This window comes from Leucopleurus acutus, assembly GCF_964270905.1.
Source record: "Leucopleurus acutus genome assembly, chromosome: 9".
NCBI lineage: Eukaryota > Metazoa > Chordata > Mammalia > Artiodactyla > Delphinidae > Leucopleurus > Leucopleurus acutus.
In genome coordinates, this window is record NC_139144.1 from 60,757,511 (window position 1) to 60,778,148 (window position 20,638).

At 42.6% G+C, this 20,638-nt stretch overlaps 2 protein-coding genes across 3 annotated transcripts in view; one reads left to right on the forward strand and one right to left on the reverse strand.

Annotated features, from left to right (window-relative positions):
- TAX1BP1 (Tax1 binding protein 1) overlaps positions 1 to 6,214 on the forward strand; it is an 88,700-nt gene extending 82,486 nt beyond the window's left edge. The window contains exons 17-19 of one of the 2 annotated variants that reach the window (XM_082846105.1): positions 3,642 to 3,724; positions 4,348 to 4,503; positions 5,781 to 6,214. In XM_082846105.1, coding sequence (XP_082702231.1) covers positions 3,642 to 3,724; positions 4,348 to 4,503; positions 5,781 to 5,907 — 366 coding nt within the window. In that variant the 3' untranslated portion in view covers positions 5,908 to 6,214. The other variant, XM_082846104.1, reaches the window with a different exon arrangement.
- A 782-nt stretch (positions 6,215 to 6,996) lies between these two features.
- JAZF1 (JAZF zinc finger 1) overlaps positions 6,997 to 20,638 on the reverse strand; it is a 337,583-nt gene continuing 323,941 nt past the window's right edge. Inside the window, exons 4-5 of the mRNA XM_082846108.1 lie at positions 14,302 to 14,471; positions 6,997 to 8,649 (exon numbers count right to left, since the gene is read on the reverse strand). Of these exons, the coding sequence (XP_082702234.1) occupies positions 8,473 to 8,649; positions 14,302 to 14,471 (347 nt within the window). The 3' untranslated portion in view covers positions 6,997 to 8,472. The remainder of the gene's footprint in view (positions 8,650 to 14,301; positions 14,472 to 20,638) is intronic.

The window sequence follows — 20,638 nt, forward strand, 5'->3', positions numbered from 1 at the left end:
GATGACCTTAACGCGAGGGTTAGGGGTGCCAACCCTCCATGCAGTTGAAAATCTGAGTATAACTTACAGTTGGTCCTCTACATCTGTGGTTTCTCCCATATCCACAGATCTGCATTCAAGTATCCAACCAACCTCAGTTCATGTAGTATTGTAGTATATACTATTGAAAAAATCCCGCATAAAAGCAGATCTATATAGTTCAAATCCTCATTGTTCAGTGGTCAACGGTATATTCACATTGTTGTGCAACAAGTCTTCAGAACTCTTTTCATCTCGCAAAACAGAAACTCTATAACTGTTAAACAACAACTCCATTTCTCCCTCCCTCTGGCCCCTGGCATTCTACTTTGTCTCTCTGAATTCGACTATTCTGGATACCTCATATAAGTACAATAGAATCATACAGTATTTATCTTTTTGTGATGGGCTTATTTCACTTAATATATGTCCTCAAGATTCATTCATGTTGTAAGATGTCAGAATTTTTTTCCTTTTTAAGGCTAAATAATATTTCATTGTATGTGTATACCACATTTTGTTTATCCATGCATCCATTGATAAACATTTGAGTTGTTTCCACCTTTTGGCTATTGTGAATAATGCTGCTATGACCATAGGTGTACCAGTGTATCTGTTTGAGTTCCTGCTTTCAGTTCTTTTGGATATATACCCAGAAATGGAATTGTTGTATCGTATGGTAATTGTATTTTTATGATTGATTAAATGTATTTTGTTGTCTAAGAGATTAACCAATTTTAATACTATTTCAGATGTTCAAACTGGTTATATACTTTGATAAGAAAAACAAGAATATTTTTTAGAGACTAGATTTTGAGTTGAGCATCTCATGAGAAGTTTTGGGTTTCAAACAGAGCTTCAGTTTACCGTAGCATGTTTCCTTTGCTTAAAAACCAGTTTGCAAATAGAAAGAGTATTGTGCTCATGGGTCTAAAGGTACATGAACAATGTACAGTGGTTTAGACCTTTGTGGAGATTAAAATGCTATTGAAAATATTTTCTTAAGAAAAATTTAATTATTTGGAATTCTTCGTAAATACATTTTAGTGTGGTATTCCCAATAATATTTGCTTACAAGATTATTTCAGCAGTTTAGCTAAAATACTAGGTACTTATACTTTAAAACTTGCTATTCAAAATTCTTTTGACTTGACAACTTTCAGTGCTAAAACTTGATTGTTTTAGTAGTTTTGGGTGGAAATCTTGCTAAAATAGAATACTAATAACCTTGATGACTGAAGTTTATTAATTAAAAACTTAATATTGAATGATGTCCTCACATTCTTTTAAGGTGTATAGTAAAGCTGTATGATCCAGTGTTGAAATCCTATTTGATGTTTTGGGTTCTTGTCTGCTTTCCTCTCTTTTTTCACCAGTAGCCATTTTTTGTTGCGGCAGTGAGCCTGCCTTAATAGCCTCACTTCCTGGGCTAATTTGTTATATGTAAACTAGTATGGTTTGGAAACTAATTAGCCGAGCTTGATGAGTAAAATGGAATAACTGTATTTGGGAGTGAAAATTTGGTCATTTTGCATGACAAGATCACCAGAGACTTTATTATATGAATTGGTTACTCAGATTTTATTACATACTTCTTGGTTTTAAACTATTCTCCCAGTAGGTGACTTCTTATTTCATGAGGACTTATGTCTCATTATTACATCTAGAATTCTACTCTTCAGTTCCTCTCCCCTTTTATTCTGGTAGAAGATACAGGATAATAGTTCCCTTACCAAATTATATATGGCTTAGAAAGTATAAATTGCTTTTTTTGCCCCCCTCATCCACATATTTTATAAGCAGACATATTTTTAACATGTCTGATAGGTGGTCTGAAACTAGCACCTTAGCTAGTTCCAAACTCTATTGTTAGCTGCTTCATGGAAGCAGTGAATTGGTGTGAGTTGCAGCTGTTGTAAAACACAGGGAAAGGTGGTTATGAGATTTTTGGTTCCATTATATTTTTCGCCCCTAGAAAGTTGTGTTGTACAATATTATAAATATGTCTCATCAAGAATTTTGAAAAGTAGAATATGAAGACCTTTTGTTTTATTCTTTTTCTTCAATAGCATTTCAAAAAATTTTAAAACATTTATATATGAGAAAATTTTGTTCATTATTTTATATGTAGTTGTTTAAGCAGATTCATTTTCGGATATTGTTGCTGGAAGGCCTAAGTATGGCAGCCAGAGTAATGTGGCACAGAATCACAATTTGCCTGTTATACATATGTAAGCTTAGCAGATTCAACTACTAAATCATCTTCCCTCTTTGTCCCTGCAGATTTAAAAACTGTCTGGATTTTACTTACTTAAAGACTTTTAATTTTTGAAGTATATGAAGTACTTCCCCCAACATTCCCCAACTTCTCAATGCCCTATTAGGTTATTGATCCTGTTTTTCTTTTGCCCAGTTATATCCTAAGGGAATCATGTAAACAAAAGTGTTTTCTCATGTGATGCACATGGGAAAAAAAATCTCTCACCTCCTTTTTTGAGCTTTTACGGGGGGGGGGGGATAATTGTCAGAATAATAGCTAAGTTACCACGCCTTCCCTTACTGTTCCTTCCCCCCCCCCAAAAAAAAATTCAATTTATCTTTTGTTTGGTCACTTAAAATTTCACATCACATACACTTTTTTGGAACCTCTTCCTATGACAGACCTGACTTATTAGCCTATTAATAGTTCTGGGGCAATCATGACTACCCAGCAACATAAGGACTTCAATCAGTGCCTTTTCCATCTGTTGTGTGCTGTTAGTTCATGACATGAGAGAAGCTAACAAACTGCTTAGGGGAAGAAAGCAAATGGGCACTTCAGATGATGTGGCTGCTTTGGATATGAAGTGACAGTCTGTGTTTGGATATTGATGTAGCAGCAGTGTGCAAATCTATAAAAAGTGACTAGAGGGATGCAGGCATGGAAATTCAAACCAGCATTTTCTTTCAGATTCAGACTCAGATTTACAGGGTTTTAGGAGTCCTCCTTGATAATGTTAATCAGATATTTAAATTTGAATCTGATTGTTTTACATTAGGGTTTTTGAGGCCTGTAGTTTGGTGCATTGCTTCACTTTAACATGGTTTTCCAGTTGGGTTTGCTTGTGTATTTGCCCCAAAACATACACACACACACAGAGTTTTCCTTTATTTATAATTTCTACGTATTGTGCAGTGGGTATATATTATCAAAGAAGATCCTGCCTATCTTACAGATTAATAGTCATTAAATGAGAATAAAAGGAAAAATAATGCAGTCTTAAGATTTTTATGAAAGTGGTCACCAGTGTATGGAATGAAAAGTCGGTAAAGTTACCTACATATCGGTCAAAAGTCTATTGATCTCTACTTCATTCACACACACTGGTGTAGTATACTCTCCATTCCACTGAATACTGCTTTTTATTTCAAGGTATGACCTAGTCCATAGTGAAATACTCTCTAAAAAACAAAAAGTTACTTTCAAACATGTTTACATGAAAATCTAATTTAATGATAATAGAAGTAAATTTTTAAAAGTGTAATCTTATTTCCTTTATACGGTGCTTGATTGAATTAATTAATTGAGGAACTTCTATTCGGTTTCACTTTTCTCAAAAGTTGCACAATTATTGTTTGCCTAGGAAGACGAGAATGTGCCCACTGCCCCTGATCCTCCAAGTCAGCATTTACGTGGCCATGGAACAGGCTTTTGCTTTGATCCCAGGTAATTTTTCTCTTTCCTGTGTAGAATTGGGATTACCTGTGGCTCTCAACGTATGGTCCTTGAAAATTTGTTAGAAATGCGTATGGTCCAGGGCCCTAACTCAGATCTTGTTGAACCCCAAATCCTTGCTGTAGGGCCCAGCAGTACACGTCTCAGCATGCCTCCAGGTGGTTCTGATGCGCGCCGTACCTTGAGGACCAGTGCTGTAAACACCTTTAGTTGTTAAACTGAATGAACACTGTTGGGAAGCTACAAGTTGTATGAATCTTTATAGTTTTACGAAAGGCATATTTTGTTAGTTAAAAATTGAAGAATTCTTGTCACTGAGCCTCATTTCACATAATGTGATTGTATTTTTTGGATTTTGATGAGAAAAAGATTTTCTTTGTCAATCTAATCGTAAAACTAAAATTAGAGGCTTTACAAATGGTTTACACAGTTGTCAATAGCAAGCTTTTAGGAGCAGAAAAAGAGGTTCCTGGCGTAACTGAAGAGTTTCAAGGTAAGTGTTAGTATGCATATCAGCTTAACTAGATAAATGTAACCTCACTGTATCTGAAGGTTACTGCTATTAAAAATCTGTTTATTAGAAATAGGTAATTCTTTCATTTTATTTCCTCAAGCTTTGATGTTCAGAAGAAATGTCCGCTCTGTGAATTAATGTTCCCTCCCAACTACGATCAGAGCAAATTTGAAGAACATGTTGAAAGTCACTGGAAGGTGTGCCCAATGTGCAGCGAGCAGTTCCCTCCTGACTATGACCAGCAGGGGTTTGAAAGGCATGTACAAACCCATTTTGATCAGAATGTTTTAAATTTTGACTAGTTAATTTTTATTAGGAGTTAATAATACAGTTCAGCAGTTGGGGAAAAAAACACACCTCAGACCACTAAGGAGACCACAAGGTGTCACTTTCATGTACCCTCTATCGCACTTTTCTGACCAAGAGCTACTTTGAGTTTGGTGTTACGTAGTGTCAGGGTCAGTCCTTGGTTTATCACTTATCAATAAATATAATTTTAACCTCTGTTAATCTTACCTGCTTAAGAAGTTCTTGTGTATTTGTATCTTTATTTATTCCCCATTTTGAAAAATTATATGAATGAAGGAAACGGATTATTTTAACGTTACCACACTGAAAAAATAGCTATGTATAGTGTGTTATTTAGCAGAATATTTACACATCTCTGTTGACCTTGTTGATTGAGCATGACTACTAAAAGTTATGTAACACAAAGAATTTATCATAAGTCTTGCAAAGTTATTCTTTTGAATACAGAAACTTCATAATTTAGCCCATGAAATATTTTTTTTAACCCTCTTTAGAAAGGGAGCTGCATGTAGAATGAGATCACATGCTTCCAAGATAGCAAATATCCTTTTTATATTTGAAATGTTTGCTTTAGGAATTAATAGAATGCATATTTTGCTAATTTTATGACTAAAAAATTTTAGAATATCTGATTATTTTTAAGCCATCTTAAAGTTGTATTTCTATCTGATGGGGAAATGGAACAAGATATGTCAGTGTAATTGTTTCATATTAAATGATCTACTAAACAGTGATGGTTGTGGCATAAAATCACAGAAAATGTATGTCTTTTTTCACATTTTCTTGATGAGTATAACTTTGAAAAAATGTTCTCAGTAAGTGATTAAATATGTAATGCATAAACCCAAATCAAACTATCGTGTTCGTTATGACTCTGCTGTATATAGTATTCATTAACATTGAAGTAGACACATTTTTAGAAGTGTGTAATTTCATTGTCAAATTTATTTGTGATAGTTTTTCATTAAGTCTAGCATCTTGAATGTCTTTTTGGTCTGGGTCACTAAAAAAATTTTCTGAACTACAGTCCTTTCCCCTTTTAGAATATGAATGTTAAGGATTTAAAGTACTGACTTTTTGATTTTGCTGTTTTTGTGGTTATCAAAATATTTAAGCTTGTCTTAAGCAAACTAGCTATCTAAGATGTTAATATTCAGTGTAGTGGCATTTTGGGGTACTATATGTGAACCGCATATACACCATCTCACTTGTATTTGTTTCTAGGAGCAGAATTCATGTATCGTTGGAATCCTTTAAAAGGTGTGAGTCTAGGGCAAAACAGTATTGGGCAGTCAGATATCAGGACATGGCAGACCTGGGATGCAGCGGTAATGAAGACTCCATGTTTTAAGCTTCTGGATAGGTTATATGCTAAGCAGAATATATTCAGGTAAAATATGTTCAATGATATGAACATTTTTGTTCCATCAGTTAATAATTATGGACCATACTAACCTAAAAGTATCCTTTGAATATTATAGTCTACTACCAGTGAAATGAAATTGTTCATCATACTAACCTAGGCAAAACATTGATGAAATCTACATGTCAGCTGAATTCTGCCCCCACCCAAAAAAGGCAGCCTTAGAACAAGGTACTGAATGGATATATTCGTTTCTGTGGCAAACTTGATACTGGTCTTTATAATGGATGCTAATGAAAATAAAGAGCCATGTTTATTTTGGGTCAGAGGCAGTTTATTTTAAATGTGATTTCATTTACATTTATAAGCAGCTTTTCTTGACAGCAATTTTGTTTCATTAAGTTGCCTTCAGTTCTAAAACAAACCTCTGTTGCTTTCAAACTTAAATGTGCTCTGTCCTGAACAAAACATATGAAAATATAATTTAAAGCACAGTTTTCACAGACACAGTACAATACATTCACTATACACGGTATAACAAAATATTCCCATCCTTACCTGTTTAGTAATACTGTCACAATGAATAAGTAAATAGAAACTGGAAATTTTTATAGTTGAAAGAAATTTAACATGCACAATGACTATTTTATGACTGTTTAGCTGTTGAACTACTGATCCAGCCTACAGTTTCTTGCACTAGAAGGAGCGAAGCTAAATAATAATTGCTGGCCTAAAAAAAAATTTGGTCAGTTCTAGGTAGATATGAAATAGCCAAGTAGGGCCTTCTTATGCACCAACTGGTGGCTTCTCATGTCTGTTATCACCCTTTAAAACATAAAGGATAACACTGTATATTCAGGACCAAGACTACTCTTCAGAGATCTGAGGACATTTTTAGCGGGTAGTGTCTTTATAAATAACTTTTAAATCCCTCATTATGAGGGATTCACAATTTAAGAGTGTATTAATAGAAGCTTACCCATCTGGCTAACAGAATTGTCTTCCTTTCAAAACGTCTGAAAAACTGAGGAGGGAGGAACACCTGCTTTCCATCTGTAAGACTTTCAACAAATGGAAACACGGGAAGAAAGTTATTTTACAAGCATTTCGAGTTTGATTTTCATCAGTTTTGTGGGCAGTTAGCCATCTCAAAGCAATTTTTATTGCATAATTAGGCAATTGGTAAACTCATGTTTAAGGAATAGCACTTGGGAGAAATGAACACTCAAGGCATGATGGTACTGTTGGTAAGAAAAACGTTAGGAATGGTCCAGACGTAGGTTATACTCTAATGGGTCACGTATTAGTCACTGACCACCTGCTGCAAGAAGCACTTACCTGTCAATAAGGCTCAATTTCATATTTCAGCAAAATGTCTTACAAAGCTAAACAGACATTTCCAGTGGGAATACAGACATCTACAATGTGATGGAAAAAGTGCCTTTAAAAAAAGTCTGAAAACACAATGAGCATGAGGAGGCAACAGGGGTCTTAACAAGATGCTCCTCTTTGAAACGCGCTTGGCATTTTAATTCTTATCTGCAACCCGCAGGTTGTTAGGGCAGTGGTTGCAAGAACTGGCAACACATAAAACATCACATCTGTTGGCAATAGAGAACGACAAAGTGCTTTAAAACTTCACCTAAAGATGAAGATAGAACTAAATTTCACACACACAAAATTTGCACTTAAGTATTTCAAAGTGTTTCCTAACAGATTTCAGGGGAAAGTATTTCAGGGGAAAGTATTTCACTAAACTGGTATCTTGGTCCACCGACATCATTAGGCATAAACTGAATCCCCTGCACCTAGCAGGCACTCAATGACTGTGTGTTAATGAGTGAACTGAATAGACTTTTTGTACAAAAATGCCATTTGTAACACTAAAATGATTGGTAAGTCACATGGCAAGATTTTCAGCTTTTTAAAGGTCTAAAGGATTTGCAAGATAATATAAAACACAGAAAGCACACCTTTTATGCATGTTATTTAAATATGAAAATATTTTTAGCATATTATGTTAAACATTCTTTCTTATTTATATTTCCGTTACCTAAAGTCTTTCTAGTCACAGGTACTAACTAACTCCATTATGTAAGGCATGGTAACCAGTTTGACAGTGAAGGTATTATTTTGGTTTTGAACACAATGAGTTGATGTGTTGAAAAACTTCAACCAATCACATTATAATCTTGGGGGAAAAACCCTCAGTGCTAGCCCCTCCTCCCCCGCAAATGATATCACTGCAACACAGCTAAACGATACACAACATGCCCTCAATTTCTGTCTTGTTTTGGGGGAAATGTGCTGAAAAACCTAGAGCTTTGTTTAGCACCTTATATCAAAGTAATGAAAATGGGTATGATGATTACATGTGCAAATGTACAAAATCATTAACTCTACAAAGATACATCATTCCAAAATTACAGAAAAAATTTAAAGCATGCATTTATTCTTTAAAGGGTTGCTGAATGCTTCCCCTGAAAAAAGGTGGCTGTTTTCAAAATCAGCAACTGCTGGTGAGGATTTCTTGGCACAGTTACGACCAGCATGTTACTGCTGCATCTTCCTGATAATGTCGGCCGACACCGGGGGATGGAAATTGATTGTGTGGTGCCGCAGGCCCTGAGCTGTCTTGTAACTCTTACCACAACGACACTTGAATGGTTTGCGGACACGAATCTGTGTTCTGTGGCCATTCTTAGCATGGTACTTTATGCCATTCACATTCTGTGGAGAGGACAAAAATATCACCTATTAGACGGAGGCACACAGTGTCAGATGGCGGGGAGAACCTCAGTGCAGGTCTGACTGCAACTGGACAGCTCCTGGATGGCAGCTGTAGACAGAACAGGCTTTTTCGCGAACTCGCAGTCGTGTGTTAATCGTGGGCGGTGCAGACTAGGTCATGTACCCAGCTCACCCAAGGCAATTTCAAATACACCTCTGTTACCCTGAAAGTACTGACTTCTGACTTTTACATAAAATACGTATTTAAGACCCAGACTTTTAAAGAGGCACAGCTCCCTCTGAATCTTGTTTCTACTCTGAAGAATGTTAACGATGAAAAATTACATACAAATGTCCTCAAGATGGCCCCGAAAAAAATCTAAAGAAAGAAAACATAGGTTAGGGTAATGAAGTTCAAGACGTGTATAAATTCTTCATTTGGAAACTCAGCTTATGTCTTGCTCCCAGCCAACCATGATAATCGCTACCTTATGTAGGGATTTTTGGTCCATTTTCTACTCTGCTTTAAGCCAGTATCTGTGCCCAAATCTTGCCCCAGCACTGTTGTGTGTGTTAAATAAACACCTATGGGCAGACAAGGCCCTACTTTTTATTTATGTACTATTCCAAACATACAGTGAACTTTAAAAATGTTAGGTTATTAAAGCCTCAGCAACAGAAAAGTTCCAAACTTCAACTTGGCCTACAAATCCTAAATGATAACATGAAATAACAAAATGCTTTCTGGATTTCTGTTAATTGGTTTTGCTAGCTCACTTGCATATTCTATTTAAGACGCCATGCCTAGAATCACTCTACAGATTCAACCAAGTTAGTTTTGCTTATCCCAATTACATGGTGAGTAAACAGGCTCAGGACATTGAGTAAACTGATGGAAGATTTAAGTAAGAATAAATGGCAGAAGTGATGCTAGAGCATAGGTCTTAATTTCCAAGCCAGCTACTGTCAGACTGAGGAGTAAGGGAAAAGAGAAGATAGGAAGTTGTTGAGTACAGATCACCAGAAGAGTGGACTGTTTTCTAAAGTAGTATCTGAATCTAGGCCCACTGAGGCCAGTCCTGTGCCCAACGAAAGGTTTCCAACATAGCCATCTTCTACTTCATAGGATGCCCTTATCGAGCTCCCAAAGAATAAGAACAAACTGCAGTTGTTTCATGAGCATCTAGCACCGTGCCTGGCACATAGTAGCTGCTCCACTAGTGCCTGTGAATGAATGAATTTGTTAGAGCATGCCTCATTCTGGAAGAAATTGAGAGTTGCCATGAAACAAAATATGTTCAGTGGTTATTACTATTTATATTTCCCTACTGGAGATTCACAGTGCACATTAATACTTTTCAAAAGTCCTGTGGAAGAGAATCCTCTTGACTTTGTTGAACCCAGGGGTGACAAGTAGCAACCAGCTGTCTATGCTTTGAGTCTGAGGGCTGTCCAGTGAGTTGAACCACAAGGACAGACACGACTTCTTCCCTGAACGTCCAGCTGTTGGCCTTCTGTGCCCTCAGCCCTTGTCATCCCTGCATTAATCCCTGCCTGCAGGGCGACGAGGCACTTCACTGGTCTTCTAGAGGCATGCTGGGGAGTAGGAGGTTGCTGCGCTGGGATGTGGGGAGGGCAGTGACGGTGCAGAATCCGACCCATTAACAGAGATGGGTGGATACGCCCTGCCAGCCCCTTGCTGCTCCAACCATCCCATCAGGGGCCCAGGCACATGGGTAAAGAAGCCAACCTGTGTTATCTAGCCCCAGCTGGTACCCTACTGCAGTGGCATGAGAGACCCAGGTGAGAGCCCCCTAGCTGGAGCCAGGCAACAAAGATAAGCATTGTTTTAAGCTATGGGAGGGAGGGAGATGGGGAGGAAATAACTGTTTTATGATCATTAGAAAAAGACTGTCAACTTTCTAATAGTAACACTATGGTAGGAAGTCTCCTGACTCACAAATGCTTAGTAATTTACATCTGCCTGCTTAATAATATTCCATTTATTAGCTCAACAGATATTCACTGAGTACCTCAGTGAATGAAGGGTTACTAAAACATTTCTGTGGATGAAGCACTACTAAAACATTTCATGTCCTCGCTTTCACAGGGAACTTGTTGCAAGATGGATCATTGTAAATCCAGCTACCCCTGTGCCCCAGTGCCACTCACGCTTTGTCAGAAAAGAGAGGAAACCAAAAATAATAAACATTTGAACAACAAACAAAAAGGCATATAGCAACTCCAACAGGACCAGGTCTTAGATATTCCATCCAGGCCCGAGTTCTTTGTTTTTTTTTTTTTTAAATAACTAATTAGGTGAGGGAAGGTTTGAAACCAGAAATTGCCGAAGCCACTCCAACATGAAACCAGATCTGGAGTTCACCAGGGGAAGGACACGCCCAGGGTTGAGTTGATTCCAACAGGTTCCGTGGTCAGTTCCCAGCTGGAATGTCAACACTGTGTTGTGCGTGGCTATGGGACTGACACTTTGTCAGCTTTATTACTCTGGAAAAATTAGGAAGCCAGTTGCATGTGTGGAAACACATGGCATTTCCAGGGTTGGCCAAAGAGCCTACAATAAACTACCTTACCATCTCTTTCTCTTTGTTGCTATGATTTAAAATGTCCACAAGTGTCATGGGACAGCTTATCACAAATGTTAGTACAAGCTCTAATCAGACGTAAGATTTCCCCCATCTGTTCATTCACAGACAGCAATGGAAACTTCACTTTCTAAGACTTGAGGAGCTTAAAAAGCTTCACTGAAACTCCGAATTGCAGAGACCCTGAAATGAGTTTGGTCTTTCAAAAATATTAATAACAAAAATAAATAATGTTAGGCAACTTGAAAATGAAATACTTATTAAATCCTCTGGTCTCTGAAAGGGGGAAAGGGAATTAAGCTGCAATAGGACAAGGAAGGTCACTACAGTGAGAACTTTTCCTCATGCTGAGAACTTGATAACTACTGTCTTATTCAGTACTCAGGTTTTAAATAAAACTGACATTCAGGACTTTCCTGGTTGGGATAGTGGTTAAGAATCCACCTGCCAACGCAGGGGACACGGGTTCGAGCCCTGGTCCGGGAAGATCCCACATGCCGCGGAGCAACTAAGCCCGTGCGCCACAACTACTGAGCCCTGCGTGCCACAACTACTGAAGCCTGCACACCTAGAGCCCGTGCTCCGCAACAAGAGAAGCCACCGCAATGAGAAGCCCGCACACCGCAATGAAGAGTATCCTCCGCTCACTGCAACTAGAGAAAGCCTGTGCACAGCAACGAAGACCCAGCGCAGCCAAGAATAAATAAATAGATTAATTAATTAATTAGAAAAAGAAAGAAAATGAGAGGTACTGAAGGAGAGCGGAGGGGAAGGGGGGCATTCTAGGCAGAAGAAATAACACAGGAAACAACTCGGAGACCTAGCTGTACTGCGGGCCCTGCTCCCTTGCCCTACTCTGTATGAAGTCTGGGGAGTTAGATGCTCATCTTCTCCCAGTTCTGCAAATGCCAGTGAAAGGGTGAGAAGAGCTGATCCTCAGTCAGTGCCCAAGAGACTCATGGTTGAGAGACTCCCTGCCGACGGGGGCAGGGAATGAGACACATGTGAAGTCAGCCCTGGGAATGAACAAGATGGCAGCAGTTGTGGATTCTGCCCGACTCCACAGCACACCAAGCTCATTACACCCTCCACTCACCAACACCCATTCCAACCATCACGCAGTAAATAAGATGAAATAATTACACCAGAGAACACCTGGTACACCCTGCGGCCAGTAACTTCCCAGCAGAAGGAGTTAGACTAAAACTGTAGGGAATATGACCACACTCATGTCAAGCACTTGGTCAGGAGAAGCAGTTATGCATTTGTTCCTGTCCCATGTGCACTGTTACATGGTACTCTGGCTCAGAAAAGGAAACTCACACTTCCCTCATGGAAAGCAGGACCACTAATTGCCACCCATGTCATTCGCCAGTTAGTGGTACTGAAGCAGGCAGCCTCCGTAGCCCAAGGTTCACACAATTTTCTTTTGGCCTCAGATGGAGAAACAACACTGCAAAGGCCCCACCAACCTAGACACAGACAAACTGCAGGAGAGGAAACTGCTGGAAACTCAAGAAAAATAGAAGCCAAAGTATAATGACAAGAAAATTAAAATGACCAGGGGAAAAGGATGTAAAAAAGGAATGAAAGAGAGGTGGGAAAGACAGAAGGCCTCATCATAAAGGGTGTAGTTTATACCACCCCCCCCCACCAGCTTTTTGGGTTTTTTTCGGTCAGCTACAATCTGGGTCGTTACTTTGCTCTCTCTTTTAACATCGCTGATGTGCAAGACATCCTTTAGACAGTGTTTGGACCCTTGAGAGAAGGCAGCAAGACGGCAGAGCACAGAGGACCAGCTCTCATGAAGCATGGAGAGAAGGTGCATCCGGAGGTAGGCAGGGTACAAGGACAGCATCCCTGTCCAGCTTTCTCCACTTTGAAAGAAAGAAAGAAGGGAAAAATCTCTCTCTGCAAGCAGAGCTGTCCTCTGGACAAACTAGCTTGTCGAACGATTCCCCTGGGCTCCTGAGATAACAATTTTGTTGCTTTCTCACCCCTGCACCCACTTCCACGCCGCCTTCTGATCCAGAGGAATGTACCTGTGCACCTGGGATACCCAGACAGCGCGTCAGGACACCCTGATGGGACCTCACATCTCCATCCTGGGGTTTTCACTGTAGTTTAAACAAAGCACATCTGTGCTTCCCATGATAAAAATTTAACAGTATATAGATCAGGTGAAATCATGGGCAACTTACCTGTGATACATTTGGGTTTCATGCTTTTATATCAGAAGCAGGTATAAAAAGTATTGAAATAGATTTTTTTAGTGTTCAGAGACATACTGAAGAAGGAGCGATACGGGAAGTGCTTATGCTGCCATACATTTTTCAAGCCTTTCTTTAAAAACAGTCAGTCTGCTGGGGAAAGTAACATCTCGTCAAATGCACCAGGTATGTTTTTGATTTTTACATTTCCATCTCACAGTTGGATTTTAAAGAACTGCCAACACCTCATGGGAAAGTTTGCAATTTGTTTTTCGACATGCCCTCTGGACCCACACTTGAGTGCTGTGGGTGTCCTCACTGTTCTGTCCCTTTGAGTCTTCTTAGTAGAGAATTTGGCGCCCCCAGCTGCCCTGACACCCAGAGGCAGGCCCAAGAGAGACAGGCTCTGCGCCGCCTACAGAGAGTTCATGGAAGCTACAGCGGGCGGGTTTGGTGAGAAAAATACCAAAGCCCCTTTTCTCCTGCACTCCTTTCAAGCAAGGGCTTCCTCAGCTGGAAGTAAATACCCTGCAGCGTTTTCCAAAAGGGCTCTGTGAACCGTCTGCAGAGCCGACCGCTGCGGAAGGTGTTCGGCAAATAAACAGGTGACGCATTTGATATTCTGACTGGTCTGACATGAATCTGAAGAATATCAAAGACATGATTCTCCCACCAAAAAACCTCTCTTTTGACGTACAGCTCCCACACAGGTCAGTGAAGGGGACAACACACCCAACGGCCAGAAACCAGGGACAGCACTGACCTGCGGGCAGCCTGGGCCCAGGCCTGGCTTTCCGGGGGGCCACCTACGCCAAGTGGGGTGGCACGTCTCTTACCTTGTACCTCTTCTTACAGCCGGGAACCGGGCAGGCGAAGGGCTTCTCCTCGCCGCCGTTCATGCACATGGAGCTGAGGATGGCCTCGGAGCTGATGGCGCTCTCTGTGGTCCAGGACTCGTCGCTGTCCGACTCCTCGTAATCCACCTCCTCCTCGTCGTACTCGCTGCCTGTGGGGCCAGAGGAGAAACACAAGGGCTGTCAGGACGCCCCGCACGGCGGCGGCTCCTGCTGCCCTGGGAGAGAGCGTCCAGGCGCCAAGGGGCGGCAAGTGCATCTAGTCCCCGGGACAGTCCTGGGGGCAACATATCTGCTTTCCCACGGGAGAGACCAGGGAAAGGGCTTCCCAGCGATTCATGGCGAGGAATGAGCTGTGCAAGAGCTTGCACTCAGTATTCTGCGGGAAAGGTGACTGACTGCAAAGGTGCTGGGAAGGCTAAAACCAAAACTAACCAACTACGACAGACACACCCCTGCCCCAACACGCACACGCACACGCACACGCGCACACACACACACACACACGATACGCCTGACGTTACAATGGACAGAATTCTGTCCCCATAGTTTCATGCTTTACTGGCATGGTAAACACAAAAATCTGTAGGAGGGGGTTACATTTTACACTTACTAGGTAGTTACACTTCGGTGGGAATTAATTTCAGTTCTTTTTCTTTATAAGCTGAGCTGGGAAGACCATGAAGAAATTTAGAACTAAAAGGGTGTTACCCCAAGCTAGGGAGCAGGGGGACAGAAATGCCCAGAGCTCTGAGGGCACAATGTCATCATCATCATCAGAATGCAGGTCCAGCTCCAGGAAGACCAAACGATTCCCTACCGCACCTGTCCTCAGGGAATAGCACCTGCCTTTCAGCTACACAAAACCTTCCCTGGGCGGGAGGGCTGAGCCATTGCAGCAGACAGCTCAGACAGACGAGGGGATTCCCTTGTATCCTGGTTAAGAGCTCTGCTCAGAACTGAATTAAAAATCTGCTGTGCTGACTTCTGCCCAGGACGGCAGGGATGGAGAACCACTTCAACAAGCAGCCCCTCTTTGCTCTTTCTTTAACGAGGTCCACAGCCGTTTATTTGGAGCTTTTGCACAATATAACCCTGAAGGACATAATTCTACAGATCATAAACAGTGTAAAATATATGTTGACAAGTCCTAATGCATTTACAAGCCCCGTGGAATAAATAGGAATTACAGCACAACATCAATAAGAATTATATGGTAGCAATTACAGTTGTGAAATTCATCCCCCAGGTGTGAGGCTAAATTGCACCCGGGGCCTGCCTGGGTGCTCCACGGGGCTCCCCCTGCTACATCAATTATTTCAACACCAGATATTGGCATTTTTATTGGGTTTCATTTTAATAGGCATTAATAAGATTGTTTGAAGAGCCAGTTGAGCCAGGAACAAGGACGCCAGCATCTGAGGCGAACACTTAAAAGGATCCAGGAAGGAAGGAAGGGACCTCAAGGTGAGCGAGTGCCTCGTATGGTTCAGGCACACTGGCTGCATCAGCTCATTTAATCCTCTGCTGACCCTGTGAGGTGGGGTGTCACTTTCCTACACGAGAGGAAATGAGCCCTGTGAGGCTCGAGAGCTGCCGCATCCTCAATTAGCTCGTAAGGGAGTTACCTTTTCCCAGGTTGCCTCCCGGCCTCCAGTGCCGGCAGCTCTCTGGGGGTGGGGTGGGGTGTGTCTCTCTCAACCTCCGAGTCGCTGGGCCTCCACCATCTACCGCTCAGAATTCAAAGCAGCCTGCTTTGAAGCCTGTTTAGAAACTCAGGCGGTACGGAAAAAACAGTTTGACAAAAATGAGGCTCTGGGATTCAGTGTGGGTTTCAGTAAGCCCCGCTGCGCTTGGCTGGAGCCCCCAGAGACGAGAGACGCAGCTGGGAAGCGCTCGTAGGACACAGCACAGGGGTACCTGCTCTGCCGCGTCCCTCGGTCCATGAGCAAGTCTGGAGACCTGTTTCTAAGTAGGGCACTGTTTGGGACGTTTTACTCTTAAACAAATGCCACATGCTGGTGTCCTTTAAATTGCTTGTTAGAAAACTATAAGTACTATTTCGCAGAGCTCTTCCACCAGGACTTGAGAAAGTGAGAATGACTCATTTACCCATCTAACTGAGCTAATTTGTTAACCTGAATACCAGGAATCGCACAACGTTTACAACTGGGGGCAGCGTGAAAGCCTCAGACCAACCAAGGGCTTAATGAAGCCCAGCAGAAGATAAAACTGCAAAACTCTTCGGGATCAGAAGGGGCCAGGTCTGGGGGGTTAATGCTGTGGACACACTCGCCTGCAAACCATGCAGCATCCAGTCCCAAGTGGGGCAGGTAGGAGGACCACATGATCTACTGTCTGTGTCAGGATGCCTTTGCGAGTGAAAGCCAGCACGGGGAAAACAGGCATACACAGCTGGGCCCCCCCCACACACATCCTCGTCAGCGGCACACCACAAGGTCCTTCGGGTGCTTTGTGAAACTGTCTCGCCTGGATGGGGGTCGAGAAGGATCTGTTTCTATTTAGTTCTGTCCTATAACAAAGCCGAGCGAGGCCCAACCCTGGGTTCATGCCTTGGCTGGACATTGTCAGCTGAGTGACCAACCTACTTGGCCTCTACTTTCTCTTCTGTGAAATGGGAGGAAACAATCTCTTCCTTACAGTTTAAGGATTAGAATTAATGTTTATAAAGCACCTGGCACAGGAGGACCTGCACGTAGTAAGTGCTCAGAAAAACAGAAGACAGTATAATACTACTTCTGTAATAATACTATTTATAATATTACATGTAAAATAATACTATTTTTAGAAAGGCCTGTTGTGAAACCAAACAAAAAATAAGATAATTCTGATAGGTTTGGGCATCTCCACCTACACACGTGCAGATGCATCTACAGGGGCCAAGCTGGGAGCCCAGGCTGGGAGCCCGTGTGAGCCCTGGTGCTGCCACGGACAAACTGTGTGACCCCAGGCAAGTGATGTTACCTCTCTGAGTTTTAGAGTCCTCATCTGTAAAATGGGCTGATAATACTACTACCTCTTAAGGTTGCTGTGAGGAGCAACTGAGTTCCTGTTTTTAAAAGTATTTAGAACAATGATACATGGTAAGCATTAAAGAAGCATTTGGTAAATAAATAAGCAAAAGGTCACGTGAGCAGTTTACTTCATCCACTGTTCCCTCGCTTTCTCTTGAGGGTACTCACGTTTTAAAAACAGGAGTGGGGGGGTCTACTGTTGCTTGTGTTCCTGTACCCCAAGTGCTACCCTGTCATCAAACAGGAGAAATGTCGCCAGCTGTGAGGCGGGTCCTGCAGCCACAGGGCATCCTGCAGGTACAGGGGTTGCTATTGTCCCAGAAAGCCACACAAGCTCAGACGCTGGCATCCACTCGGTGCGCATATCTGGAAACCTTGCCAGCAGGGCCTGCAGTGCTCTGAAGAAAACAACCGAGGCCCCGAAACCTACTGCTCTTCCTCTCTTTTCACACATCTTTGAACCCTAGGAAATGCTAACCTGAAAGGAGTTATGGCTTTAGTTCAGAAACATGTGGGCCAACCCTCTCTGCTTTGTTTTATTCATGTCCTCATGCCTTTCGAAGGAGAAAAGTCAACCCCAACCTGGTTCATTTTCAATCTCTGCTTCACCTGCCATCTCAAAACTAACTTCTGAACGAAGGGATCTGCAGCGCTCGCCAGCCCTCTGCTAGAGATTTCCGCCCCCTGCCCCCCATTTAGGGAAAGCAGGATGGAGCGAGGCTGACTCTCCTAGCAGGGGTCTCCCAGCTTTTCGGTCCTCTCCTACATCCCGGTCAATAAGAAATTGTGGGCACTGCCTCCCTGAGGGGGAGCGTGTGTGAATATACTGTTTATAAATGACATACATGTACTGACATATCACTATATAAAACAGATATGCAAATAAAAGGATGAGGATGAAATAGTTTAATAAATATATATATTAATACGAGAAATACTTTCCTTAGTAAGTGTAAAGATTTGATATCTCCTTCCTCCACCTCATAGATTGTCTTGCGCACCCACTTTGGAGCCCACTGCCCTCCAGGCCAGCTGGAGGGGTCAAACGGGCCCCATCACAGCCAGCTTTGAGGCTATCAGATATGATGAGCCTTCGGATTGTTCCAGGGGAGAGGTGTGGCGTGTTAAGGATGGAAACGCTCATTCATTCACCCTGATCTTGAGTTAATGGGTGATCTCTGAGGCCCCGTGTGAGCCCCACCCTGTCAGCCTATCAGAGCGGGTGCTGGGCTCCAGCCACCAGACAGAGGGAGGATGCGGAATCAATTCAAGCTTCTAGTTCTGAGCGCCCATCACCCAGAATCCATAAAATGTTAATCGCCACATCAGTTTCTGAAGAAAAAAATTATAAGAAGTGTTTCCTCTGTGTAAAAGAGGAAAAAGACCCCCAAACACCCTACCTGTAGTTGTAAGTAACTGGGGCAGGGAGGTGGGAGGAAAGCATGGGAGTCACAAGAAGAAATTTACCCCCCTGGGGCCCAGAACAGGTGTCTGGGGACAGGCTGGCAGGTGTCCTCCTAGCAAGCAGGGTTGGGGAACATTGAGTCGGTGAGTCGGAATTTTGCAACTAGAAGGAGAGGTGCTCCGCAGTCTATCCGGGCGGGCTCCCTTTCTCCAGGGCTACTGACTGGGGATTCTAGCAGGGAAAGACTACGCTGTGGTGAATACCGGTTCATCTTCATCTCTCCCTTCTTCTCTCCACCTCCCACCCTTTCCTTCCTACAAGTCTACCCTAAGCCCTGGCAACTGAAAGGGACAAGCGCTCAAACACAAAACAGAAAACTTGCTGTAGGCCAACACCTCCTCCCCACGCTGACCGTCTTGAAGAGTCCAGAGGAGAGCATTCTCACAACTAAAGAGAAAGCCTGAAGACCTTAATTAAGAAAAGCAGATGAACACCCCATGGACGTGGCTTCTTTAGAGCGACGGTGGCTGGTTCTGTGGCTTCTAGAAGTGCCACCCTTTCCTCTGGGTTGTGGCACCTGGGGAGGCTGTCAGCACAGGGACACAAACTATAAAGACATTGCCCTTGTATTTGAAAACAAAGATTGACTGACTGGGTCAGATTTCTAATTTGGAGGAACTTGTTCTCTTAGAAGAGAGAACACCTTCAAAGATCTGCATCTCAAGAACACAGAGGACAGAGGCCTGGGATGCTGGATGAACTGTCAGGGCGGATTTACAATGGGGATTCAGCCAAGCAATTATTTTGTTAGGCTGGTTACTGGTTTTGCTGATGCTCTGGTTACAAAGTCCCACAGCTTTGAGGCTCTGTCCAACCTCAGTTCTCCCGTAAGCCCTGTTATTTTTACTGCACTAATGGGCACAATATGAAGATTTGAGGAATGCACAAAGGCATGATAGCCAAAATACCTGTTTTCTTTGATCTGGCCTCCTTTTGCTTTAAATCATTTGCTACTTAAATTCTTTTTTTTTTTTTTTTCTTTTTTTGCGGTACGCGGGCCTCTCACTGTTGTGGCCTCTCCCATTGCGGAGCAACAGGCTCCGGACGCGCAGGCTCAGCGGCCATGGCTCACGGGCCCAGCCGCTCCGCGGCATGTGGGATCTTCCCGGACCGGGGCACGAACCCGCGTCCCCTGCATCGGCAAGCAGACTCTCAACCACTGCGCCACCAGGGAGGCCCGCTACTTAAATTCTGGCACTTAATTCTCCATCTAACCTGACCTGTGCCTACTCGGATTTTTTTTTCTTTTTCTTTTTCTTTTTTTGGCTGCGTTGTGTCTTCGTTGCTGCGCGCGGGCTTTCTCTAGTTGCGGTGCGCGGGCTTCTCATTGCAGTGGCTTCTCTTGTTGTGGAGCATGGGCTCAGTAGTTGTGGCGCACGGGCTTAGTTGCTCCGCGGCATGTGGGATCTTCCCGGACCAGGGCTTGAACCCGTGTCCCCTGAATTGGCAGGCGGATTCTTAACCACTGCGCCACCAGGGAAGCCCCAACTTGGATTTTTTGTTTTAATAAAAATTGTAGCTGCCTAAGAGCGAGCAAATTTTGCTTTACACATGCATTTCTGGAAGCAGAAGGGGTTGGGAGATCCCTCTGCCATTTAGGTGGTGGGGTGGCTCCTGTGAGCCTGGCATGGGGACAGGTGTTTTCCATGGAACCTGAGGTTCAGGAGGTGAGGGATGTGCCCAAGGTCATCCAGCTAGATACAGGCAGACTGGACTGGTACTTGGGTCTTCAGTTTCAAAGTTTGTGCTTCTTTGATTTATTTTCAAACGGAATATCCCTGATGGAGGGAGATAAAGATTTGACACACAGAGCAAAGCC